Below are 27556 nucleotides of genomic sequence, written 5' to 3'. Positions count from 1 at the left end.
TGTTGAGTAAGTTTTAGTCATTTTGTTCCGTTGCATAAGCCGGATTTAATCACGGATTCTTGTATTGTTTGTGTTTATGGTTATGTTGTCGGTTGAAGTCAATATATCTCCTAAAACGGAGAGGAAACTTGATCGCTTGAATTGCAAATACGAATATTTGTACTCTTACTATGACGATTCCCAGACATCCTAGTTGTGATAGAAAACATAAGATCCCCTTCGAATAAGGGAGAACATTGTTTCATCCTTATAATATCTCTCGGCAGAAAAACCGGATTCTGGATACGATTATTAGTTTGTTTCTTGCGGATGCAAATGGTGTTGGTTTTACTATGCTCTGTGCTAAATGCCGGTGATTTCTTCTCATCTGCACCTTGGTAGGCGAAGCCTGTCTGGTATTTGTAGTGGTGGGAGCTAGCAGGTAAGATGGAACAGTCTAAGTACTTGCAAGATGACTAAGGGGTCGTTTGGTAGAGTGTATTAGTAAAATAATGCATGCATTAACTACGTGTATTGGTAATATCTTGTTTGCAACACATTTTCATGTTATATTAGTTATACACTCTATTGTGTATTAAGGTTTGTATTACTAATATCATAGATTACTAGGTATTAGTAATGCAAGAGATTTTAATGCATGCATTAACATGGTTACATAACTCATTGTCCCTCTACATCATTTTTACAACTTTTCTACCATAATTGTTAAGGATATTTTTGTAAATAAATGTATAGTTAATGCAGACATCGCTAATACACTTTACCAAACGACTTAAGACACCACATTATTGAGGTAGGGTAAGTACACCTTTTTGTAGCTTCTTTATAAATGGTTGAGTCAATGACTATTAAAGTTGGAATTCTAATGTTCCCTTTCTTTTATAGGAATGTTCTCTACCTCAATTGTGTAGATTGTTGACAATGTATTTGTTGAAGGTGCTTTGATAGCTGTTACACTTAGCTTTCATTCTTTTCTCTTTGGAAAATCTTGTGCTATATTCAACAAAATTAGGCTCAAAATAAAGTAGGGAAAGATTGATTTTCATTGAGTTGAAAGGGGAAAGAGGGGAACGTGTCGAATAAAAAGTTCTTTTTTTTTTGCACTACATAACAACCTAATAAAATAAACATTTATGCGCGCTAGGAACTAGCATCAAATCTATAAATACATGACATGTTTTTTACGTACATTTTTTTATATTTATATAAATACAGAGTGTGAATAAGTTGTTTTTTGAAGAATGACAATGACACATCATTAGATGTTTTTAATGTGAAAAGGGGAAAAAAGGAAAAAGAAGATGGACCCAAAAGAGCAAAAGAACACAAATGACAGTTTTTTTTTTTGGGGTGGGGTGGGGGGGCTCTTAGATAAAAAAATAAATATGGAACTGTAAGATATGTTCCCAATAATCTTTGCAGGTAAAGATTCATTGATTTGAAGAAAATGTTTTTCCAGAGAAATATTTTACTTGAAACACAAATTCCAGTGTTAAGAGTTATTACATCCTACTTTTTTTTAATTTTTCTTAAAATATAAAATTGGTGGAATTTAGATACATTTTAAAATGTCCTGACATCGTGTTTTGGTTTTGGATACATCACTTGACGTACTCGATACATTGTTTACGTCCTGATAGGGTTGCGTATCGGTCAGTTCGGTTCAGTTTTGAAGTTTATCGGTTTGGCTTATTGGTCATCGGTTTGTAGAGATGCTAAACCATTATAGAACCATTAAGCTATTGGCTTATCGGTTATGGTTTATAGGTTTTTGATCGTAATCGGTTCGGTTATCGGTTTAACCGTTAAGATTTGACATAAAAAAAACATTGAAAATCACTTAATTAGAAACAAGGTGACAAATCAAATAAACCATGCACACAAGTTCACAAGTTACATCTTGCTCAAAAGCAAACACTTTTACATTGTAGAATAACCAAGTATTTGAGACAACCAAAAATAAAAGTAGGAAATCAAACTCTAAGTCAAGGACTTTATAGTAGGATGCAATGTAAATAAACGAGCTGAGTTAGTTCAGGATTCAACAACTGGAAATGAGTCATATCCTAATTCGATTTTCCTCTTGTTTTAGGTGGTTCTAACTAAATGAAAGAAAGGTCGAACAACAATTTAAGTTATATTTTCTCATCAAATTTAACTTATATATGTTGATAGTGTGATTAGATTTGACTGTGAAAATTTATGTGTTAAAAAAACAAAAGTGTAATTGCTTTCGATCGATAAAAGAGAAGCGTTAAAGTAGGTCGACGACTAACATAAAAGTGAAGTGTTAAAAGACAGGTCGACGACTAACGTAAAAGAGAAGTGTTAAAAGACTTAAAGTAGGTTGACGATCAACATAAAAGAGAAGTGTTAAAGTAGGCCAACGACTAACGTAAAAGATAGGTCAATTTTGATAAGCATTTCAAATACCAAATAAAGTGGACATTGAGAATTAATATAGTCAAACTTAATTAATTTCAATTTATTCAACTTCATTGTACACGTTTTCTTGATGCTTCATTACAAAGTGAATATCTTTAGATTTTGACTTGATAAATTCAAACCTACTTTCCTAATAAATGAAGTCGTACTCTTAAAAGTTCTTTAATAGATTCATGCTACAACTTTTAGGCTTATTACTTTTATATCTAGACTTTGACTACATGTAAATATCACAATTAATGTGTATATTCTTTTTAAGCCTAATTGTGTGAGTTAGGTAACTTTAGGGTAAAAGAACCTTCTTATAAATCTTACTTTTTAAGTTTATGTACAAAAGATAATTGCTCAAAGAGGAGTGTTGAAGTAAGTTGACGACTAACATAAAAGATAATTCAATTCTGACAAGTTGTTCAAATATCAATTCTAAAGGGATATAGATAATTCATATGGTCAATTTTATTCAAAATTGAAATGTACTTGAATGATCGAGTTCTCTTTCAGACCTTCCTACCACCTCAACCATTTAAAGTGGAGGTGTGTTTCTAGTGGAGAAGTGGCATGATTGATTTCATTTATTTAAACCTAAATCTATTTAACTTTATTGTTAGGCATTGTTTTAGTGAATAAATAAAGTGGAGGTGTGTTTCAAGTGGAGAAGTGGCATGATTGATTACATTTATTTAAACCTAAATCTATTTAACTTTATTGTTAGGCATTGTTTTAGTGAATTTATTCTTTGCATAAGGTAAATATCTCTGGATTGACATGATTAATTTGAACCTAACCTACTTTTCCTTGTAAATAAGAAGCACTGAAGCTCTATACTAAATTAGTGTAACAATTTTTAGGTTTGTTATTTCTATATCTAGACTTTGACCACGTGTAAATATTATAATTCATGTGTATACTTGAGACCTATTCTTACTTTTTAAGCCTAATTATGTGAGTTTGGTAACTTTTAGGGTAGATAAACATTCTTATGAGTCTTACTTTTTAAGTTAATGTGCAAATGTATTATTGCTCCAAATCCCCAATAAGTACAAGAAGTTGGCAACTCACATATATAGACGGTTCACTAATATGAGTTTTGGTGCAGTGGTGAGACTGCTCCACCCTTAACTAGATGTCTCGAGTTTGAGCCGTGGGTATGGAGAAAATCTTGTTGAGAGTGTCATCCTTAAGAGGCCCTGCAGTGTGTGATCTACATTTAGTCGAAGCTTCAATTCGAGCACTAGACACAAAGTGAAAAATAAAAAATATAAAAGACAATTTGATTGTGTGATCTACATTTAGTCGAAGCTTCAATTTGAGCACCAGACACAAAGTGAAAAATAAAAAATATAAAAGACAATTTGATTCCGATGAGCCTTTTAAATATTGAACGCGATGAACACATAGAACTTACATAGTCGAATCTTAACTAATTTGAAATTAGATATAGTTAAGTGACCGACTTTCCTATAACCTTGATTATTAAAGGTGAGTAGCGTTTCTAATGGAGTAGCGGCCATAACTCATTTCATTTTTCCAATACATTAACTTTTTACTTTATTGTCACACGCTGTTTTCTTGATCTCTTTGTTGCACCAAGTAAATATCTTTAGATTGACATGATAAATTTGAACCTAACCAACTTTTAGGTTTGATATTTTCATATCTAGAGTTAGACCTAATCTTACTTTTTAAGCCTAATTATATGAGTTTAACCTTTCTGTAACAATCTAACCTACTTGTCTTGTCTTTTTCTTGCTTTTGTGCTTTCTCTTCTTTTTCTATCACTGACAGACAAAGATTAAAGTAAAAAGAAAAAAGAAAAGGAAAAAAAAGGGTCAAAATCATACTTTACCTATAGCACAATAGGATTAGTTTAATTATTTTCAATACTTAATTATCTATACTTTACCTCCAAAAACTTTGTTTGATATGAGTTCAATTTTAAGGATATGTCATCTATGTAGAAACATCTAAAGGACATTTTAACTTTTTGTATGCGAAATTCTAGAAGAGATAACTTACTAAACTCTGAATAAATTTATTTATATAAATATTAAATGCATTTCTCAACATAAATATAATTTTCTTGGCTAAAGTTATTGGATTTTATTGAATTCATAACTAGACCTCTAACTCTGCCTCGATACATGACTCAATCAAACATTAAAACATTTCTTTTTTCAAAAAAGTGATTCTTTTAGAAATATGTCTAGTTGCAAAGATCTGTTTGGATGTACTAATTATGAAAAAAAAGAAAGGAAAATAAAGTGTTCAATGAAAAGAAATTTGTGTAGAAGTGACTGTAGTTTAATGCAAAAAATTCTTTTTAAGCGCCAATGGTTTTAGAATTGGATGCTTTCCAAACAGGGAATTATTCTCCTTAACAAAACTTTTTATAGTGTCTTTTGAAAATAAAAAATAAAAAATAAAAGCAAAGGTTCCTATTAACTCTTGAAATATCAAAATTTGAATTTTGAATTTCTGTTGTGATGGGAGGTTAGTAGGTAGTCCGAACATGTCTTGTTTCCTTTTCAGTTTTGTTAGTATTATCTAGCGATTTTAGTATTACATGTTGTTTCATTTGCTTCAGTTATCGTGTTATTTATTGCTGCTACTATTCTCTTCTTCTTCTTCTTCTTCTTCTTTGTATTTGTACATAGTTATTGTTTGTTATGCTTTACTTGAGTCGATGGTCTATCGAGAATAGCCTATCTACCTTCACAATTAGATAGAGGTAAGATTGTATACACACTACCCTTTGCTCAGACTTCACTTGTGAGATCACATAGAACTAATTTGTTGTTATTGTTATTGTTTTCATTTTTTTTTTGTATATTTGTTGTGCAGACTTGTTATTTATTATGCTTTACTTGAGACAAGAGTGTATTATAAAATTATTCTGAATTCATTATTATTGTTATTGGTGTATCATTCTCACTACAAATTATAAAAATAAAATAAAAATTTACAACCATCGATATGTAACTCTCTAGTGATCATTTTTTGTCTGCTATTTTAGATGTATATTTGTTTTTCTTTATTCCTTTTTGATAGTTAATAAGAAAAAACAGAAAAATCTGACTAGATTAACAGTCATCAGATGCTATAGCTTGAGTTTGACGATCAAGAGAAATATATTTCAGAGGAGGTCATATGGATCGGAATCCGGAGCGATAAAGCATGAAAATCGAAAGTGGAGATAAAAAATAAGAATTGATTGTTCAAGTATTCTAAATTAAATGGTAAAATAACAGAAATCGAGACATATAGAAGAGGTCTTCTAGCCTAGTTATAGACTAATGTATTGAAGAAAAGCAACCTTAATAATCGATCTATTCGCAACCTTCTAGGTCAAAGGTCTTCGCCTCAACCACCATGCCGAGGTGAGTACAAGTGGTGTCACGCCACGTACTTCACAATTTTCGTTCTTGAGCTCGATTTTGTCATTTTTAACTCTTTTTTACTTCTTTTTCATTATTATTATTAGCCTCGATCTTGTTTCTTCATACACAAACCTGAAATGTGACAAATTCCATATGATTGAGGATAACTATACTAAAAGAAATATAAAAAAAAACGTAAGTAATTGACGTTGAATAATCAGTGAAAAATCACCACTTACTAAATGACATGAAACATGTTCACAACGTAAAGTGATCAAGAGACGTTCTTTCTCGTGATCAATCCGAGGTGCTACTTGACTTTCTCGAAGATCAAATCGAAGAGGTTCATCATCTTCCGAGAATGTTCCAAGGGATCGGTTAATGTAACAAATGAAAAATTAGAGGTGCAATTCACATTCACCTAACAAAAGTGAGGTACTCATTATGTAATTAAAAGTGGTGAGTTGAATACTTGAATGCGTAATTGCCTCTGAGGAGTTCAAAGTTTCATATATTATATTTTAGCCCACTTTACTTTTTCACTGTTGATATGGAAAGCCAATTTAAGACCCTACTCACCAATAAAGATAATATTGATTCTTTTTGGGTCTAAAATACTAATTTGAAAGTTCCCACCAAATATATGGTAGCCCCCACCCCCACCCCCACCCCAATTAGATATAAAAGATTTGATTTGGATTTTTGAATTTTAGATTTAAAAAATCACATGTCAAATTAAACAAAAAATGTTTCCATAAATTTGATTCCAATTAATCAATATGATTATCTCAGTCTTTTAGTTTTGAAAATAATAATTTGAGCATGCGTCATAGATTCACTTGCAAGGGTGGGTGCTACTCTTAATTGTCGATTTTATTCGAATATAACATTTTGATAAAAATCATAAGCCTGTTAAAAACTCACTACTTTTTTTAATAAATACTAAATTTGAATTCACAAATTTTAAATATATAATAAAAGTTTAAACGATCAAGTTTAAATCATGAATTTATCGATGATAGCTTAAAACTAATACAATCAAATATTTATTCATTGGTGATATTTAAATAAAGTCTTTAAATCACCACCGTCCTAAATTCAAACCCATCTATAAATTTAATTATGATAATAAATCGATAGTGGCACAATTTATTCAAAAAATATATAGTATTATCTTCCTCCGTATAATATTATATATATAAAGGTAATTTAATTTTTAGTAATATAACACATGTCACAATTCAATCATCTTCCAAACTTCTTTATTGGTTTTTTTAATTTTATTTTATTTTTATAGTAGGCCTAATAATTAATAGATTAACCTATCTAAAACCAATTATTGTTTGCTTTTTATAATGCATCACACGTATTAAAAACTATCATATCATTTGATTAATTTTAAACGAAAAGAAGTATTTAAATTTGACACATGGGGTAATATGATCCACATTTTCTTATAAAATGGACTTTTTGAAAGTATTTTCCATTAATGAATTGAATTATTTAGGTAATGAAAATTAAATTTAGTTTAAACTACTGTATTTGGTATTAAACAAAAATTTTAAACAACCTGCACCATAAGAAATCATGACCTAAAAAGAAAAATTCTATTTTAAGAACTTATTTACTAATCTTTCTGATTAATTAGATATGTCACCATCGCCTTGACATAATTGATAAATAAAGTTATATTATTATGTGATTAGAAGGTCACATGTTCGAACTGTGGAAATAATTTCTTACATAAATACATAATAAAATTGCTACAATAGATCCTATTATGGTTCGACCTTTCCTCTGATTCGCAGAAGCAACGAGAACTTATTGCATCGATATGTACATTTTTTTTTTAATTTTAGAATCAACTGGTTTCTTTTTTCACTATTACAACAAATTACAAGGTAGACCTTGAAGTAACGGTAAAATTATCTTCGTATGACTTATAGTTAGGTCACTAATTCGAATCGTGAAAGCAATCACTAATGCTTGCATCAGAGTAAACTATCTACTTGACACTCATTTCTGCTAACATAAAATGCTTTATGCATCGAACTGTATTACCATAATAACAAATTAGGGAATCAATATTCAATTTGAATTCAAATTAACATTAAATAGAGTAAATTTATACTTTTTTTCCCTTTTTAGATAGGGAGAATATTAGTTAAACAAGCACAGCAAAGGTAAAATTGTGTCACTTCTGACTGGACTTTTGTGAGTGGTTTACATGTAGAATTTATGCATGGAATAAATTAAAGCAAGGGAACAAAATAAATGTTTGGTATAATATATTATCAGTATCTGCGCATAATAAAAACTTAGTTCATTTTTTTTTTAATGTTATTTAATTTAAATCGTTATAACAGGTTGGCAAGATGATTTAGGGTAATTTCTATTTCATCATGTCAATATATAAAAGTTACTCTACAATCAAGAGTGTGTTTTAGTACGTAATCAATGAAATGGATTGAAAATTCTCAGGTTTATATTCCAACAGAGATAATATAGACTGATATAGAGTTACTGTTCAACTTATGAGTTCACTTAAATCTGATAGCGTTATATATGTATTAATTTTTTTTTATTAGCAATAATAATAACATCCACAAGTAAAGTTTGAGAGGGTAGAATTACTGCCGACTAAATGCTTATAAAAATAAAACATATACCTTAGTCTCCCAATTTTAGAGGGCTTCAAATTTTTATGATAAAAAAGTATATATATTTTGAAAAGATATTATTTTATTCTCCTTAACTTCAATCAAGTAGAAGAAATCAATAAAACATTGTTACGTCTTCTTACAGTTATTTGTGAATATTCACATTATTATTTTTTTGAACTCCTTTTATATGCTATGATAAATTAGACTAATACTTTGTTAAAAAATATGAATCAACAGTCAAAAAAGTATTGAACAAAGTCAATTGAAAACCTGTTTGAATTGATTTATTTTATGTATTTTTAAATAAAAAAAATTGTAGACAATTTTATCAACTTATTACTTGTAGAATAATATTAAACAATTTAATTGATTTTGCATGACATTTGCCCATACTATGTGTAGCAAAAAAGATAGTGGAGTGGTGAGTGTAAGTGAGCCCACACTTTTGGGGAGTGGGAAAAAAATGAAAAAAAAGTATAAATAATAGAGCCCCTCTTTACTTTTTCCTTTGCCTATTCATAAATAATTTAAACCAAGAAATTTATTACAAAGTGCCTATTATATACTAACAACAAAAAAAATACTCCCATCACACCTTTTATTTTATTTTATAATCTTTTGTTCTTTTCACTCTTTTCAAGATTTTCAAATTTTAAGTAAACAAAGTGTATTAGTAGATTGTGGAATATTTGGATGATGAGTGAAGGACATAAAGAGAAAATCATGGCAGAGGTTGTTGATAATGATGAAAAAATTGGTGTTTGTGAAAAAGAATTTGTCATTTCAACACCTAAGGTGACTATGCTTTCTATTTGTTTTGCTTCTTTTGTTGTTTTGTTGTTGTTGTGCTTTCATTTCTTGTTTGTCAAGGGATGCGCGCAATTGGTTCATCTGAATTCTCTTCGTTGAGAAATTATACTGTATATACATGTCAAACATTATTTTTATGTATATATAGTAGATGTACTGACCTCAACTTGTATGAGACTAAGGCCTTGTTGTTAATTATTGTTGTTAGAGGCGGATCCAGGATTTTAGCTCCATTAGTTCAATATTTTTTTGTTCTTAGCATTTAATCTATTATATTTCTTGACGTATGGGTTGATATTTACTATTTATTGAAAATTTAGTGGATTTTTACACGAATTTATACTTCACGTGGAAAGTAATGAGTTCAGATGAATCTGTTATGTGAAAGCTCCATCCGTCCCGGCTTGTTGTATATATAGTAGATGTACCGACCCCAACTTATCTGAGACTGTCGGAGTATATTTTGAACATCCTAGTGAAAATTCTGGCTCTATCGCAGTATTTGTCCCATAGTCTTTTGTTTTCTTATTTTGGTTTGTTTGATAAGAAGGAGAAATGTAAACAGAGTTTTTGAGTCTTTTGTTGTTTTGTGTACTTCTGTGTAACTGTGTTTTTATCTTGGCTGTTTGTTTTGTTATTACAATTTGATTTATCTATTTGTAACTTGTTGTATGTAACTTTTGAAGGGGAGCCTTAGAGCAACGGTAAAAGTTGTCTCTGTGTGACGTATAGGTCACGGGTTTTGAGTGTAAAGACATCTTATTATGTTCTTTTTCTTAATGTGGTTAGGACTTGGGAGTGTTATGAATTTGTAGTATAATTGGAGATGTTGATCAAGTTCTTGAAGTGAATTGCTTTGTGTTTCGACAAAGTTAGGACCCCGAGTGCATTTCTTGATCACTAGTTTACTAAACGAACTTATTTGTTCTTCGTTGTACAGATCGAGAGGTCATCCATGATTACTGAAGAAACAACACATGCTAAACATTGGAGGAAACCAAACCTATCATTGGACATACCTTCAAGAACGTTAGACGCCTCTCCTCAAGAGTTAGTTCAGATTAAAAGACCATTCACGCCTACACCGAAGAGGGTGAATTTCCTTTTGACACCTAGTACTTGTGATTCAAGAATAACTACTTCATCACCTGGTCCCTCCCCGTGTCGTGGAAAATCAACTATTAGAAACCTTTTCCCTAAACTGAGCTTGAAATCACGTATGAATTCGGATACAGAGAAGATAACTGTCCCAGATTCAGGTCCAGTTGCTGCAGTTGTGCCACAACAAGAGAAGGTATCCATTTCAAGGTCATGGTCACTTTCTAAAATGTTTACGCCTCGTATCAAGAGGACCTCGTCTTTGCCCGTTACACCAATTGCTCATTCAAATCCAGAGTCTATTAGTGGAAGCATCAGCAACTCTCTAACACTTGGTGTAAGTTCTATTAACATTGTTTGATTCGTTTCATATCAATATATATACTCCCTTGTCCCAATTTAAGTATCTTACTTTCCTTTTTAGTCTGTCCCGAAAAGAGTCTCTTTCTATATTTAACATCTTTAGTTTAAGACCACAAGAAGACACTTAAATTAGGACGGATGGAATAGTTGAATTCTTGGTAATTTTTTGATGCATTCATTTGAAATATGATGTGTTGTTATTGCAGACAAAGGAAACACATGTGTGCATTTCACGATCGATGTCTTTACCAGTCATTAACAAAGAAAAAGAGGGAAGCAATAGGAGAGTAGAATTTTTCTTTCGAGTTATTCCTTCAACGCCTCAAGTGAAGGATGTGGATTCTTCCTCAGTTCCAGCTACGAGTCCAGCGAAAGTACCTGGTAAACAATTGCTTCAAATCAATTTGATTCTTGTTAGATTTTGATTTTAAGCATTCATAGGCTTTGATGTATTACTCTCTCCGTTTCAATTTGTTTGCCTGGTTTTGACTTGACATAGAGTTTAAGAAAGTAAAGAAGACTTCTGAATCTTGCGGTCTTAAACATGTCATGTGGATAGTTAGAATTAACGAGTTGCCAAAAAAAAGAAAGATATATTCTTTTTGAAACGGACTAAAAAGGAAAGTAAGACAAGCAAATTGAAACAGAGGGAGTGTTAAAGATGCCACCGTCTTGACTCTTGATATACCCTTTCGATTATTTTTTTCTCTCAGAGGATAATGAGCAGGGTGGTGAAGATATACCAGAAGAGGAGGCTGTTTGTCGAATTTGCCTAGTTGAGTTATGTGAAGGCGGAGAGACGCTGAAGATGGAATGCAGCTGCAAAGGCGAACTTGCTTTGGCTCATCAAGAATGTGCTTTAAAATGGTTTAGTATCAAAGGTAACAAGACATGTGATGTGTGCAAACAAGAAGTCAAGAATCTCCCCGTTACACTCTTGCGTATGCAAAGTGTTCGAAATGCAAATGCAGGATCCAATAGGTATCGGTATATGGAATTAAATGGACACAGGTAAATGTCTTTTCATCATTTTAACATACGCCCTTCAACTTTTCGTAGAAATTTTAGCAGCTAAGAAAGAAAAGATTCCACCTTCCTCGCGTCACGTTACTGAAACTGACATACATATATAAAAGATTCCTCACGTTTGAACAAAAAAGTCTCGTTCTGTTTTTGATCAGAACACAACATTGTTAGACCATAAAAGAAGTACTATACTCTTTCTTCTCGTTCATCGTTTCTCTGCTTATTCTACTGGTTTCTTTCAACTATAAATACTAAGATCACGGTGTTAGTTTCAATTAAACGTCTTTAGCAATGGCAACTCAATAAAATTCGGTTCCTGACTTTTGCTACACTGGACAGGGTTTGGCAGGAATTACCAATTCTTGTCATTGTCAGCATGCTTGCCTACTTTTGTTTTCTTGAGCAGCTACTGGTATGTTTAGAAGATCGTCTTTATCTCGAGAGAAAACAGTCATCTAATGTATTTATCGTACTAAATTTGAAGTTGTCCCATCTGCAGGTTGGGAAAATGGGTACCGGTGCAATTGCTATTTCACTTCCCTTTTCTTGTGTACTAGGCCTACTCGCGTCAATGACATCTTCAACTATGGGTATGTGATTTATCATTAACGGTAACATTTTACAAGCTTTGATCTATCAAATGCATTAGTCGCGTCATAAGTCAAGTGGACTTGCCAATTCAGTTGAAATCAACTAATTAGGAAAGAAGATAGATACATTGGATCTTCGTTTGGTTATTTCTCGAAAAATGTTGTCAAGGATCTCATGTCCATTGTGTCTTTATTTGTATTTTGACTATGGTATTATCTCTGGTGCAGTTAAGCGAAGGTTTGTTTGGGTATATGCATCGGTTCAATTCGCCCTAGTAGTACTATTTGCACATATCTTCTACTCTTTGGTAAGTTAATACTCCCTCCGTCTCATTTCAAGTGTCTTTTTTGCCTAAGAAAGATGTTACAAAATAATTGTCGCTTTAGAAAATCAAGAGAGGAATGGATTACTCCGAAACTTTCAAGAATTTTATGGTCAAACGCCCCCTTAAAATGAGACTAACGGAGTATCTAATGATATTGATGGAAATGGTGTTTTTGAGCTTACTAGATATACTGAGCTGATTAAATTTTACATCTGTATGATACGTTAGGTTCGCGTGCAACCAGTTCTTTCGATTCTGCTATCAACATTTGCTGGCTTTGGAGTTGCAATGAGTGCAAGTTCGTTACTCGTTGAGTTCTTTAGATGGAAAAGGCGACGAGCAGCCTTGTTAGAACAGCAGCAAAATGCAGAGATGATTTTGCCTCCAGGAGGATGGCCACAGATGAATCAACCTGCTACAACGTCTCGTGTAGGTCCTCAAAATCATCAGCACGATATAGAAAATCCCGAGACGTTTAGTTGGAGCTAGATTGTGTCTTATGTTACTGTTATAGCCAAAAAAGAGTTGAGTGATTTGTTCATACAGAGTTGTGGAGATTGATGTTTAATACAAATTAGAAGTTTATTGTGTTCTACTACAGGAAAAACAGAAATAGTTGATGTTATTGTTTGTATTGCTGAAAGAATATGTAAAAAGTGAAATGCATATATAAGTAGAAGAGAGTATAGAAAGGTGTTTTTAAGGGAAAATTACGATTTTACGAGTCATGATGAACGACTATGACTTTAAGTACAATTTTCATTCGATCCGATTTTTAACTTGTTCATAAGACATGACAGATGGACAAACTTGTCGTGTTCACAAGTCAAGTCGGACAAGTGTATGATTTATTTTTTTGATAATCGTAGTGTTCAAGTTAGTTTGCACCTCGACTATTTTCACGAAATATATGTTACCTCCCACCAGGTTACTCTGTCCACCAAAAAGAGGACATATTAGATGCATGATTTAAAGTAATTTTTTTTCTATTTATCTTTTAATTGTTCGCAAGTTATACTAGATTGATAAAATTAATTTGCATTATTCAACTTTCCACAAGTTATGCAGGATTGAGAAGTCTGAATATATCTTATATCTTCATTCTACCTATCTCGTTAAATTATTGACAAGTCTTAACATATTGGTCTAACTAGCATGTGTTTGTTAAATTATTTTTTAGATGAATTAAAGCATTTTAGGTCAAGGTAAAAAAAAAATTAGGATACCTAGTGAAGTTTACTTGAAGAAAAAAAACCCTAATTAACTTAATTTCATGACATGTAGCAGGAAAGTGTTTCCTACTAATTCCTAGTAAATATTTTTTTATTTCTAAACTAAAACTCGAACTCAAGATTTCATACCTTCAATCACATCTCTTAGGGATCGTTTGATATGCTGCACAAACATATATAGTATAAAAAGTCAATACTCTCGCTGTCTTAATTTGTATATAACCGTTTGTATGTCAAAAGTCAAACCTTTTTGACTGTGAATTTGGACATACAATTTTTAATCACATCTCTTAGGGATCATTTGATATGCTGCACAAACATATATAGTATAAAAAGTCAATACTCTCGCTGTCTTAATTTGTATATAACCGTTTGTATGTCAAAAGTCAAACCTTTTATTTTGACTGTGAATTTGGACATACAATTTTTATTTTAACGATGAATTCTTGTTTCCAATCGACCATATGAGGTATTAAGATTTCGGGTCTACCAATTTAGACCTCATGACATGTTAAGGTTGATAAAATGTGTGTAGCAATTGGCGGCTGAACCTCCAACCAAATAGGGCATACATAGTCTGTAGACTACACTTTCTTGAGATATATATAGAAAAAAACAGAGCAAAGTTGCAGCAGGGCAGCTTGATGAATTGCAGCAGACCCACAAAAATAGTCCAAATTCTGCCTATTTTCAACTCTTTCATATACCCTTCTCGAGGTGCTCTTTCATATTCACTCATCGTTAGTCTTCTCCCCTTTTTCTTCTTTTATTGTACTCTTTATGTTTATGTCAGCACTGCAATTTTCACTTTTATCTGTTCCAGGAATATTTTACAACTTTATCTTCCCTTTTAGGGTGTGCTTGGTATGAATAAAAATGCTTTCTTGGAGAAAAATAAGTGATTTTTTTGATATGTTTTCTTGTGTTTTGTTAGTACAATATTGTCTCAAGAATATTTGTATATAATCTAGACAAATAGTGCTAGTACTGGTTATAGGTGTGGGGGTGGTGTGGATGGGGATATGAGAGGATGGGGTGGAGTATGGTGGAGAGAGTGTGCTTGGTATGAATAAAAATGCAATCTTGGAAAAAGAATGATTTTTTTTACTTATTTTCTTGTATTCAGTACATATTCAGGTAATATTATTTCAAAAATATTTGTATATAATCTAGTGGATACTATGAGGATGAGCTGAGTGCAGGTGTGGGGGGTGTGGGGGATGGAGGCTATGAGAGGATGGGGTGGAGTATGATGGAGATAGTGTGGGGGTGGGGGTGGAGGACAATCATGCCAGAATTGGAACTTGTTTTTCTATTTTCACTAGGAAAGAGTTTTTCCTCCAAATATTTTGAGCAACTAAAAATGAGAAAACTGCAAAATACTTCCTCCTACCAAACATACCCTTAGTCTTTCTTATAGTTTTTGTTTCCAGTTTAGCTTAGACCTTACAAAGATTAAAACTTTTTGGTTTCTTGTTTCTTTTTTTGATGGCAGGGGTGGAAAAAATTGGATTTTTGAACTTGTGGGCAAGAAGTAGGAAGGGTTTTAGTGCAGTTAGTGTGAAGAAAATGGCTTGGAGTTTGGATAACCCTGATGGGAATGTGGAGACTAAGAAGGCTACAGTGTCTCCTGCAGCAGAAGATTATGGTCAAGAGGCAATTGAAGCTATCAGGGCTGGGAAAGTCATAGCTGTTCCCACTGACACACTATATGGCTTTGCTTGTGATGCTTGGTATGCCTCTACTTTGCTATTTTTCATTTGATGATAAGTTCAACACACAAAAAATGTCATGTTAGATACATAGTAATGTAATTTTATGAGCATGCTTGGTACAAATAAATTCGGAAACAACCTCTCTATCCCATAAACGTAGGGGTAAGGACTGTGTACGTCCTCCCCTTCTCAGATCCCACATGTGGGATTGCAACTGGATATGTTGTTGTTGCTGCTTGGTACAAATAATCTGTTAGTACTCTTGAGTTTTGGTCTATTTTGTATTAGAAGAAAATAATTAGATTGGAGATAGTGTTGTCAAAAGTGCCTGTAAGACTTGAAGTGAGGCGCAAAACATGTTGAGTGCTTCGCCTTGCTTTTCCTTTTCAATGAGCGTAATTCGGAAGAGGGGATATTTGATATTTCAGCTTACCGATTTTGATTTTTTTTTTCATTTTCTTTGTTCATATATTTATTATTCATGCTTATAATTATTAGTCGTGGACTATACATACAAATTTATAAAAAATGATTCCACTTGCGCCTTTCTTTATTAAAGCCCACACTTTATCTGCGCAACACTTAAATCCCCAACAAACCTTAGAGCTTGTTTTTATCTTTTTGCCTTTGATACACTGATTGGAGAGGAAAGGGTAGAATTGAATTAAACATTATGCTTGGATAGTAAACGTAAGAGTTGTGCTGCAAAGTACTCTAAAGTGTGTTGTTGATATTTTTGCCTTAGGTTCAATGTTACTCATTTAGAGCTTAGATTTTGCATTGACGCCCGAATAATCTTTACTAAATTTCTTAGCATGATAAGATCGGCCTTTGATTACATTGCCTTCACTTTGATAAGCCAGTAGAAGAACCAATTAGGAGAAGTAGGAGGTCAAGGCATGACATCTCTACTGGTAGTAAAAATTTAATAATCATGAAGCCTATGTGGACAATGAGATGTTGGATAAATCAGAACAATAAGAAATTTCAGTGCTAAAAGAATAGAGGAAACGCTCTGGAAGCAATGCTCCTAGGCACACTCTTGTTACACTTTAGTAAAGGGTTTCTCTAGTTTATGAATTAAACTGTTTTGATATTGGTATGGTTTGAAGTCACTACACCGCATTGGTTTCAAATTGAATATGATGCTGGCTGAGGGCAAGGCACAAAATCATCAAACAGCGTCTCAGGAATCTCTAGTAGACAGATTAATTAACTACAAAGAAGCAGTAAAAGGTGGTTATATTAGTGATACTGTTTGCCAAACATGCTTCTAGCTGACAATGCAACTGAGAACATAACTGACATTGAGGAGAGCAATCAAGGTCATGACTCCTTAAGGAAGATTGATGGCATTTCTCTTTGTGCTAGTGAGTTCATATAGTCCTCCGTATGAGCAACAAAGAAAGAAAAAGACATTTCTTTTTGCGTGAAATTTGTATATGGAGTTCATCCTTTTTCATTGTTTAGCAACCAAAGTGGCAAATTTCATGTATATATTTTTAAAAGCCTATCCTTCATAGGCTATTGCATTAACTTCTTGACTGAACAGAAAGTCTCAAACATTCTTGTTGTTTCACTGTTCGTTTGACCTAGAAATTTATCAAAAAGACAATTTACTTTGTTGTTTATTTATCTAAGTCGTATTTATGGGAAGTCTGATTTAATTTTATATGATGAATTGCTGTAGTTCTGCTGAGGCAGTGAATCGTATTTATGAGATCAAAGGACGTAAGCATACAAGTCCTCTGGCTATTTGTGTTGGCGATGTTCATGACATAAAACATTATGCTGTGACAGATCATCTGCCTCATGGCTTGCTTGACTGCCTGCTTCCTGGACCCGTGACTTTGGTCTTAAGGCGAGGTTAGTAGTTAAATGTTATGTCAACAAATGCTGCATTCACGGGTATCCTTCAGAGGTTAAATATCATAAGTTAGTACTGCTTCATTGTAACATACTAACTGACAGTAACTTGTTGACACACTTGAATAAGGAGCAAGATGAGTCACTCTCCTATGCAAACACTGGCCCGTGTTCAGTAGTTTCAGAAACTTTTATCTTTCTCTTATGAATCTTCTGTACTGGATGCTGAATTCAGATATTCTGCAGGTGAGTCAAGTATCCTTGAGAAGTCATTAAACCCTGGATTAGAGAGCATAGGGGTTCGAGTGCCAGACTGTAACTTCATCAGGGTGATTGCCCGTGGTTCTAGAAGTGCCCTTGCGCTTACTAGTGCAAACCTCAGCGGACAACCTAGTAGCATAGACATCAAAGATTTTGAGAACCTCTGGGAGCACTGTGCATATGTCTATGATGGTGGAATTCTTCCAGCTGGGCGAGCTGGATCGACAGTGGTGGATCTTACTAAGCTGGGGAAGTACAAGATTCTAAGACCTGGAAGGTAAGCTTCCAGTACCTAGGGACTAGGTGCAAACTACTGTTGAGATGAACTGATATCTTTCTGAGAATGCTTCAAAAGAGTCGACTTCTTAAATGAATGAGTTGAACCAGAAAACACTTGAGCTGATGCTTATTAATTTAGAGAAGTAGAGATTAGGTAAAAAGAACCAGATTTTTAAGCATGCTTAAACTTGGCATTCGTCTAAAAGTCGTCTTATTAGTCATGTGTCGGGAAGGGCAATGAAAGCATCAGCTTGCCTGGATATTTCAACCTTTCTTTGATGCATGCCAGAAACTGCTCTCACTTCTCCAATTGTTTCATCACTTATCCGTTAGCAATGGCAAATTGGCAAAATACTTAGACATGAAAGAGTCAGACTAGAAGGAAATGCTTCAATCAGTGCCTAAAAGGCTTCTAACTTTATACCTTAGCTTTTCCTTTGCTTTCTGACTAGAAGTTCCAGTGGGACTTCAAACCATGGAATTTTCATTTATTTTTTTGATAATCGTGGTGTCCGGCCCAACTTTTGTGCACCTCGATTAATTCCATGGAATACATGTCACCTCCTACCAACAACAAGTACTAATACCAGTACCAGATCGACTAATTCCATGGAATACATGTCACCTCCTACCAGCAACAAGTACTGATAACAGTACTAGATAACTCTATCCACCAAGGCTAGGACAGATGGGAAGAAATTAAAAAACGCTAAGACCATGCCACAAAAGATTCCTTTGGAGGATTTCTCCAAAAAATTGGAAATGCGTATTACATCATTTTTCACTCAATTCATTCTTCTAACAAATGTCATCTCTCTTTTGCCTAGTTCATATTTTTGCTTATGTGTTCTAGTCCATATATTGTTGATTGTAGCCATGACATCTTCCCTTTTATTATGCTTTTGCAAAAAAATAATTGTTTGAGCCTTCGAGGGACAAAACGACCTTCATGTATCTAGATTTCTGTCTGGTGCAATTCCTCTAGACAATGTCTGTCATGCACTTGTTGTATACAATTATTTTTGTGTTGTTGAAACAACTATTCTTCAGTTTTTACCGTTTGGACTAGAAAGTCATTATACTATTGTTGTGCTTAAATTTGATGAATTACTCTACTTATGACAGTGCAAAGGAGGAGACCGTTGCTATCCTTGAAAGACACTCACTACTGGAAGATGGAACCGGAGATTAGCAAGCCACTGTTCAAGTTGAAGCTGTTCAGAAAAACGAACCTCGTGCCTGAGTTTGTAAAGAACAATTCATAAAAACTTGACTCGATGCAGTTGTGCTTCCTTCGTGCTTCTATTTGGAGTCGAAATCACTTTGAGTAGAGGAGAGGAACACACGTTTGTTCATGCATTGTTTAGTTTGTTAATGGAAGTGTTCTAGTCACTTACTAAATAGGATTCAAAGTGTGTTTTATCATTTCCCATTTGAGAGCATTTACAATGTAATGAATCATGTTGTAACATGAAAGCTTATGAATAATGAATGGAAAAAAAGTTCTATTTGTTCCTCAAAAATGTCAAATGATTTTGATTTACTCTATGTCTTTTTTTTTTGGTAGAAATGTTTACTCCAATGTCAAGTTGGTTTTATTTGTTATAAGTTATGTTCAATCAAGAGTATGCAACACTTTATCATTTTGAATTTCAAATTATTTGTCGTGATTTCTAAAAATAGTTGTCTCAAATCATTTATAATTTTAGAAATTCAAGATAAGAATCGAGAGTTCTTTGGAAACAACCTCTCTACCTCTACTAGATGTAAGGTTTGCATACACTCTTATCATTTTCAAACTCTAGTTATGGAGTTTTATTGGATTTGATATTGTTAGAAGTTCAAGATAAATTAATTATCCTTTTCTCGTTTTTATCCTTACTTGTAATTGTTTTTGGATAGTATTGCCACTTTAATTATGGATGATGACACATAAATAGAGTAAATATTTGTTGAAGGGAAATTATATCTTAACATATAAATATATAATGGTATGATAGTTAAAAAAAAAGTTCTTAATTAATACTTTTAAAGAAGAGTGTAAAAGAGAAACACTGACAAATGATTTGAGACGGAGGGATTACACATTATCTCGGGATTATAGTACGAATTCATGGACTAAATTATTTTGGGAGTATAGAACAAATTCACAAACTAAATTATCTTGGGAGTATAGTACAAATTCACAGACTATTATCTCAAATTTTCAGTCCTGAGATTTGATGGGATATTCAAGATTAAGGTAATTGATATCAAATTTATATTGTTGTTTGGTTGACGATACACATTAATCATACTGTCAACCAAACATAATATAAAATTAATCCAAAACTTTATCCCGCGTATCAAACAACACAAACTACATTATCCTGATTATAATCCTAAAATTATTATTCCTAGACTAATTTTTCCCATTTGAATTAAGGTAGGATTTTCGTGATTAAGTCTGGGATAAAAATTATACTATATTTGGTTGACAATATAAATTTATCCTTACATTAACCAAATGATTTATTAATTTTATCCTCGTCTTACTTCTAAGATATTTTACCTTATCCGCGTATTAAAACCAATAAGGAACTAGCAAAAAAGGATTGAGGTGGCATTTTTCTTGAAATTAAAGGGGGTCGTTTGAAATAATAGAAAACAAGATGGGCCTTTTAGCTCATTTGCAATTTTCTCTCTTCAAAACCTCAATGGATCACCTCCATTAGAGAAGCCTCAGTTAAACCCCAGACAGTTAAAGAAGAAGAAGAAGAAGAAGAAGAAATACATAGAGAAGAAAAATATGAAGATAGAAGAGGTGCAATCAACAATCAAGAATCAGAGAATTGCAACTCATACTCACATTAAAGGCCTTGGTCTTGAGGTAATTTCTTCATTTACCCCAAAACCCCTCTTTGCCTCTGTTCACTATTTTTGAGCTTTTAGGAAAAAATTAAGGTGGAATTGATTTTATTTGGTGTTTGGGTTCATGGGTTGTTGAGTTTTGGTGTTATAATTTGCATAAAGCTGCTATCTTGTGCTGGTTCTAGCCAACCCCTTCTTCGTTTTTGTGTATTGTTTTTGACCTTTTAGGAATTATTTGGTTACCTTGCTGTTATTTGGTGTTTGGGTTAATCGGTTTTTGAGCTTTTGAGTTTTTTGGTGTTATAATTTGCATAAAGCTGCTATCTTGTGCTGACTTCGTCTATGTGTATTGTATTTGATCTTTTAGGAGTTTTTTTTTTGGGTGAATTTGTTCTTATTTGGTGTTTGGGTTTATGTGTTTTTGAGATTTGGTGTTAAAATTTGCATAAAACTGCTATCTTGTGCTAATTCTACCCAACCGCCTCTTCGCTTCTGTGTACTGTTTTTGACCTTTTAGGCAGATTTTTCCTGGTCAACATGCTCTTATTTGGTGTTTGGGTTTAAGGGGGGTTTTGAGTTTTGGTGTTAAAATTTGGGTAAAGCTGCTATCTTGTGCTAATTCTACCCAACATGCTCTTCACTTTTGTCTACTATTTTTGATCTTTTATGAATTTTTTTGGGTTAACTTGCTTGCTCTTGTTTGGTGTTTGGGTTTATGGGTTTTTGAGTTAATAGTGTTAAATTTGCTTAAAGCTGATATCTTGTGCTGGTTCTACCCAACCCCTCTTAGTCTCTGGTTACTAATTAATACCCTTTTTAGGAGATTATTTGGATTAGTTTTCTTTTGGGAGTTTGTATTGAGGGTGTTTGGACTTGCTGATATATTTCCCTAAAGTTGTTATCTGCCGCTGGTTATTTACAACTTGTTTGGATGGTTGTTACTCATTGTATTGTTAATCTAAGTACAATGTTTGTTTTGATTGTTACTTACATTTTTGTGCATTGTATTGTTAAATCTCCTGTAACATCGAGAAGAACATTTTATGTAAGAGTGGTTGTATTGTAATGTTATTTCTCTTACCCATTATACCTTTACTTATTGTTTCATAATGTTATTTCCCTATTTATCCTCTTTCTAGTGAACTCCACCCTATAGTCTATTAGACCTCTCCGCCTCACATTTCTAGTTGCTTCCCATTGAAATGATGGGTAACTACTAGCAACCATCTGAACAAGCTATTAGTTACCAAACACTTTCTTGCATTTGATGTTTAACTTTCATGTACGTGTGTAATGATTTGCTAACAAATGGGTGATTAAATGTGACTATGTTGTGTTATATGATAGCCCAATGGGACACCACTACCATTGGCAGCTGGGTTTGTAGGTCAGGCTGCAGCCAGAGAAGCTGCAGGGCTTGTGGTTGATATGATACGCCAAAAGAAGATGGCTGGTCGGGCTTTACTGCTAGCTGGTCCGCCTGGCACAGGGAAGACAGCTCTTGCCCTTGGTATATCACAAGAACTTGGAAGCAAGGTGCATTCTTTATACTCTTTTGATTGTGGATTTAATGCTTCTATTTTATCAACTTATTATGTTTGAACTTTATTTACCAGTATTGGAATGAAATGGGCTCAAATAGAGTGGAATTCATATAGAGGATTCAATGATTCAAATAACCGAGCCCAACTAGCTTAGGGTGCAATTGATTGATTGAATATTGATAATGTGTGAGCTGATTGGGCATTTTAGTTTCTCCTTGTTTATTGAGATGAAATTTACTTAAAATTTTATTAGGGTGAGCAATCCAAAATATTGCCTGTGCCATAATTGTTGCATTGACTTCAATATTGCAGGTTCCATTTTGCCCGATGGTTGGATCCGAAGTGTATTCATCAGAAGTGAAGAAAACTGAGGTTTTAATGGAAAATTTCCGACGAGCTATTGGTCTCCGTATCAAGGAAAATAAGGAAGTTTATGAAGGAGAGGCAAGTCCCCTAGTCTATCCCATTTGTCGTTTCAATTTTGCTGGTCTTTGATACAATAATTCTGCAATGATTTTTTTTTGTTGTGAAGTTGATCTTCATTTGTTTATTTTTTTTAATGTAGGTGACTGAACTATCTCCAGAAGAGGGTGAGAGTGTGACAGGTGGATATGGTAAAAGCATTAGTCATGTTATAATTGGGTTAAAAACTATCAAAGGTACCAAACAGTTGAAGCTTGACTCCACAATATATGATGCCTTAATTAAAGAGAAGGTAAGTCTGCAACATTACTTGAGCCGAGGGTCTATCGGAAACAGTCTCTCTACCCTCACAAGGTAAGGGGTAAGGCTGCATACATACCACTCTCCCCAGACCCCACTTGTGGGATTACACAGGGCTTGTTGTTGTTGTTGTAAGTTCTGTAACATATCTATCAGTGAAGTATCAAATTTTTTAATATGTTTGATAAGCAGGATAATGAGAATATACAATATTTCCTCTTTCTTAACATCCGATGTTTGAAATCTAGACTGAAGCATTTTTCTCTGGAGTAAATTCAGCGACCTTCATGTCATTCTTATTAATCATGCTCTTAGAAGTCACTGGGGAAATTGCATCTAGTCTTTAATTTACTTCAGTCTCATTTATGCTTATTCTGCATGGGCGCTTATTCTTCTCTGTTGGTATCTCCTGCCTTCATGATATATGTGCAGGTAGCTGTTGGTGATGTCATTTACATTGAATCGAACAGTGGAGCAGTTAAAAGAGTGGGCAGGAGTGATGCTTTTGCTACAGAATTTGATCTTGAGGCTGAGGAGTATGTTCCACTTCCTAAAGGAGAGGTTCACAAGAAGAAGGAAATAGTCCAGGTTTTTCTCATTTTTTTGTTTTGCTATGGCACAGATAAAGATTACCCTGGCATGTATACTTGTAGTTGTTTTTCTCTCAAATAGTCAATTTGTTCTATGGCTTAGCCATGAAATACTCTTATTTTGGGTGCTTAAGCTTTAAAGATCATAGTTCATCTTTGCGAGCAGACTTGAATGTTTGAAGGGTATAAAATTCTGTATATTATTTGGAGTGGTGAGTAAAGAGATTTCTTAGCTAGATTGTGATGACCAGAAATTCAGGCTCCCGATAACAAATATCTTATTGGTTTGGTTATCGGTTTAAGGTGTTTACAAACCGGACATCGATAAACCTACCTGGTAATACACAAAGCACCCCTATAGTCCATAGCATTTACAACTTAATCTAGTGGTAGGTTTAAAGCAGCCAAGTATCTGCTTTTGACACAAGTTATTTTTAGGAGGAAATCAACAATCTCCTTATTGCAATACTCCCTCTGTCCCAGTTTATATGACTTACTTTCCTTTATAGTCAGTCTCAAAAAGGATAATATATTTTTATATTAAGTAACAATTTAGCTTTAAAATATCCATTTTACCCTTAATGAAATGATTTATAGCCACACAAATTTCTCTCATTCATTTTAGACCACAAGTTTTAAAAGTCTTCCTTCCTTTCTTAAACTCTTAAACTCTGTGCCGAGTCAAAGTACCTCACATAAAATGGGATGGAGGGAGTATTTATTTAGTTGTTGTACGTCTGATCTTCTGTAGATTACCTGCCATAATTGCTTGCTTGTGAGATTTTGATCAAACTAAATATGCAATTCCTAGTATCCGCATTTTTTTTTTCGTTTTAGACAAATGATATCACTACTTTAATGGCCTTTTGTGAGGGAAATCAATTGCAAGGAAGATGCAAACAAAGATTTCTGTACTTAATTACATGCAGTATTGTTTTCCGCCAGGATGTTACATTGCATGATCTTGATGCTGCAAATGCACGGCCACAAGGAGGACAAGATATATTGTCCCTTATGGGTCAAATGATGAAACCTAGGAAAACCGAGATTACTGACAAGTTGCGGCAAGAGATAAACAAGGTTAGATCTATTGGTTCTAGTAGTCCTCTGAGACTGTGAATTTAGTATTTAACGCATGGGTTATTGTGGTCTTATTTCTCTGCAGGTTGTCAATCGTTATGTTGACGAAGGTGTTGCAGAACTTGTTCCTGGTGTCTTATTTATTGACGAGGTTCGTTTTCCATTCATATAACATCGTGTTTGATAATTCATTTAACACTACCCTGTCCCCTCCGGTAACTAATTGGAGAAAACATCTTTGGCGGCAGGTTCATATGCTTGATATGGAATGCTTTTCATACTTGAATCGTGCCTTGGAATGTTCACTGTCTCCAATTGTGATTTTTGCCACTAACAGAGGCATTTGTACTGTCAGGTATATGAGCGTCCAAGCAAAACAAAGCTTTAAAAATACATCAAGTTGGAAAGTTTCCATTTTATTAATTTCTTTATCCTGGGGCTTTTTATAATTTGCTTTCTGGCTGCATTAAATCAAACCATTGTGTGTTGAATGAAGTGGTTAGAAATACAGGACAAATTGTCACTTTTCTATATCAAAATATGCCTACATGGGCCATGCAATTATCGATTTCAAACTTACATGACAATTTGTTTGTCTGATTTTGACTTGGCACGGAATTTAAGAAAATAAAAGAACTTTTGAATCTTGTGGTTTTAGACTAAAGATTTGTAGAATATACCAAAATGTCCTTTAATCTTGTGCTCTTAAAAGACTTACACTAATGATTTGTAGAATGTACCAAAATGCCCTTCAATTTTGTGGTCTTAAACATGATATGTGGAAAGTTGAAAATACAGAGTTGCCAAAGAAGGGAAGAAACATTTTATTTTGAAACAAATTGAAATGGACATGTTGTTTGCTTTGTAGACACCTTAGAAGTATGTACAGATACATGTAATGTCTGAGATAAATTAGTTGCACCAACAAACGTATCTCCTTGCAGAGGAACAGACATGACTAGTCCACATGGCATTCCACTTGACTTGTTAGATCGGTTGTTGATTGTCAGAACGGAAACTTATGGTCCAGCTGAAATGATACAGGTTCGCCGTTCATGCTAGTTTGTTCAACATTTATTTATACATCTTATTGATCTCGACCTGAACATGTGCAATTTCGTTGCATTTTCTTGATGGATGTTTCTTTCGAGTGCCTGGGCAGATATTAGCTATACGTGCTCAGGTGGAGGGACTAGAAATAGATGAAGAGAGCCTTGCATATTTGGGAGAGATTGGACAACAAGCTTCTTTAAGGTCGGATTTAACTTGTTGGTTTTGTAACGCTAGAATGTCAATTCATTTTTTTAATTAGAAGTATAACCGATGCTCAATTCTTCTTTGTCCAGGCATGCTATTCAGCTGCTATCGCCAGCTAGTGTAGTCGCCAAAATGAATGGTCGTGATAAAATCTGCAAGGTACTTGTCCCATCACATTCTTTATCATTTGCCTATATGAGGTCTGAACGATATTTACTTAGCCATTCACTTTTTAGGTGGATCTCGACGAAGTGAATTCATTGTACCTAGATGCAAAGTCTTCTGCAAGACTTCTTCAGGAGCAGCAGGATAGATACATTTCATGATAAATTGTGTACTATGGTATCATATTCAAGCTTATTTTTTTAAAGGTGTTCATATCCAAATTGCATTTTGCAAGTCAATTTGTTTCATTTAAGATTTTGCTGTCTCATGAGATTGCAATATAACTAGGGTTCTGGAATAGGAGAGGCTCTCTTCTATATTTATATCTTCCCTCCTATTGTATCGTCATAGTAGATCGCTCAGCTTGACTCTACTTGAATAGAGGAGAGACATAAGTTCTACAAACGTGTATGTAAGTTAAGCATGACAATTGGTTCCTTGCTTCTAGATTAGATTGAAGGCATTTTGCCCACAATGTTTGAACAAGACGAAGGAAATAGGCTCACCTTTCGGTTCATTGCAAGGAAATGACAAAAAGAGAAAAGGAAGCTTTCAGTGGACACAAGCCCTCAGGACTTTGGGAAGTTTGCCCTAGGGTAGTCCTTCGTTTGGAGTTGCTTTTTTCATTTTTCAAAGTGGAATTCCTAGCTCTCATCTATGACCTGTGTCAAACTCCACTTTTGTTATCAAGTGGAATGATTCATTCAACCTCGGTATCAGTTACCAAGACGTCGGAGTGTCAAATGTGAATTCTGATACTCTTAGCTGTAAATGCATATATGATGTAGCATTCTTGCACTATTGGGTGTTCATATCAAGATAGTTACATTGTCCCAAACCTTAAAAGGACAACTCGATGCATAAAATATTTTGCATTTATATGTAGAAAAAAAAAAGTTAGACAAAAACTATCACACTTAGGTTTTGCTAGTTAGTGGCTTCTATTATATTTTTAAACCTCCCTATAGAGTTTTGTAAAAGTTTTGCAAAATAAAAAAAAAAAATCAATCGGAAGCTATATCATCAAAATATTCATTAGTAATACCCAAAATGTCCAAAAAATGGTGAAGCTTCACGTATTGCTTCCCCAACTCACTGCGGAGGGTTTCGTAAAGGTTATGAAAAAAAATTGTTCAGAAGTCATATAACCAAAATATTCATTGGCTAACACACACGAAAAAAACTAGAAAAATCACCTAAATGCCCAAGATATATGCAAAAAATGGTGGGGGCTTCACGTATTATTCTCCCAATTCCCTACAGAGTCTCGTAAAGGTTTTACAAAAATTGTTTGAA

General features: G+C 33.6%; 3 protein-coding genes across 4 annotated transcripts; all 3 read left to right on the top strand.

The window, feature by feature from the left end:
- Positions 1–9058: 9058 nt before the first annotated feature.
- On the top strand, positions 9059–13398 carry LOC125817957 (uncharacterized). Its single transcript, XM_049497461.1, has 8 exons — positions 9059–9280; positions 10236–10730; positions 10963–11137; positions 11470–11767; positions 12122–12194; positions 12282–12372; positions 12601–12680; positions 12927–13398. Exons 1-8 carry the CDS (start codon positions 9179–9181, stop codon positions 13185–13187), a joined length of 1575 nt encoding a protein of 524 aa, XP_049353418.1. The 5' UTR covers positions 9059–9178; the 3' UTR covers positions 13188–13398.
- A 1006-nt stretch (positions 13399–14404) lies between these two features.
- Positions 14405–19548, top strand: LOC125817969 (uncharacterized). 2 transcript variants are annotated; one of them, XM_049497471.1, is made up of 5 exons: positions 14405–14647; positions 15426–15663; positions 17336–17511; positions 17758–18049; positions 19177–19548. In XM_049497471.1, exons 1-5 carry the CDS (start codon positions 14575–14577, stop codon positions 19241–19243), a joined length of 846 nt encoding a protein of 281 aa, XP_049353428.1. In that variant the 5' UTR covers positions 14405–14574; the 3' UTR covers positions 19244–19548. The 2 variants fall into 2 exon arrangements, with proteins under 2 accessions (XP_049353428.1, XP_049353429.1); XM_049497472.1 differs by having other exon boundaries at positions 14430–14670.
- Positions 19549–20774: 1226 nt separating this feature from the next.
- Positions 20775–26430, top strand: LOC125817960 (ruvB-like protein 1). Its single transcript, XM_049497463.1, has 12 exons — positions 20775–20920; positions 22249–22437; positions 22758–22889; positions 23011–23160; positions 23601–23756; positions 24704–24838; positions 24924–24989; positions 25087–25193; positions 25783–25882; positions 26001–26092; positions 26185–26254; positions 26332–26430. The coding sequence occupies exons 1-12, from the start codon at positions 20840–20842 to the stop codon at positions 26419–26421; spliced, it is 1368 nt and encodes a 455-aa protein (XP_049353420.1). The 5' UTR covers positions 20775–20839; the 3' UTR covers positions 26422–26430.
- Positions 26431–27556: the final 1126 nt, after the last annotated feature.

This window comes from Solanum verrucosum, unplaced genomic scaffold (genome assembly GCF_900185275.1).
Source record: "Solanum verrucosum unplaced genomic scaffold, falcon-dt-bn FXZP01000253.1, whole genome shotgun sequence".
Lineage (NCBI taxonomy): Eukaryota > Viridiplantae > Streptophyta > Magnoliopsida > Solanales > Solanaceae > Solanum > Solanum verrucosum.
This window is presented reverse-complemented; position numbering and strand designations above follow the sequence as displayed.

What these genes read in the sequence shown, in the direction of transcription:
- LOC125817957 (XM_049497461.1), top strand. Translation starts at nt 9,179, where the DNA reads ATGATGAGTGAAGGACATAAAGAGAAAATCATGGCAGAGGTTGTTGAT. An exon ending in GAGTCCAGCGAAAGTACCTG is followed by an intron (nt 11,138 to 11,469) that starts GTAAACAATTGC and finishes TTTTTCTCTCAG; the next exon opens with AGGATAATGAGCAGGGTGGT. An exon ending in GTTTTCTTGAGCAGCTACTG is followed by an intron (nt 12,195 to 12,281) that starts GTATGTTTAGAA and finishes TCCCATCTGCAG; the next exon opens with GTTGGGAAAATGGGTACCGG.
- LOC125817969 (XM_049497471.1), top strand. Translation starts at nt 14,575, where the DNA reads ATGAATTGCAGCAGACCCACAAAAATAGTCCAAATTCTGCCTATTTTC. An exon ending in TTTCATATACCCTTCTCGAG is followed by an intron (nt 14,648 to 15,425) that starts GTGCTCTTTCAT and finishes TTTTGATGGCAG; the next exon opens with GGGTGGAAAAAATTGGATTT. An exon ending in GGCTTTGCTTGTGATGCTTG is followed by an intron (nt 15,664 to 17,335) that starts GTATGCCTCTAC and finishes GAATTGCTGTAG; the next exon opens with TTCTGCTGAGGCAGTGAATC.
- LOC125817960 (XM_049497463.1), top strand. Translation starts at nt 20,840, where the DNA reads ATGAAGATAGAAGAGGTGCAATCAACAATCAAGAATCAGAGAATTGCA. An exon ending in TTAAAGGCCTTGGTCTTGAG is followed by an intron (nt 20,921 to 22,248) that starts GTAATTTCTTCA and finishes GTTATATGATAG; the next exon opens with CCCAATGGGACACCACTACC. An exon ending in CACAAGAACTTGGAAGCAAG is followed by an intron (nt 22,438 to 22,757) that starts GTGCATTCTTTA and finishes TCAATATTGCAG; the next exon opens with GTTCCATTTTGCCCGATGGT.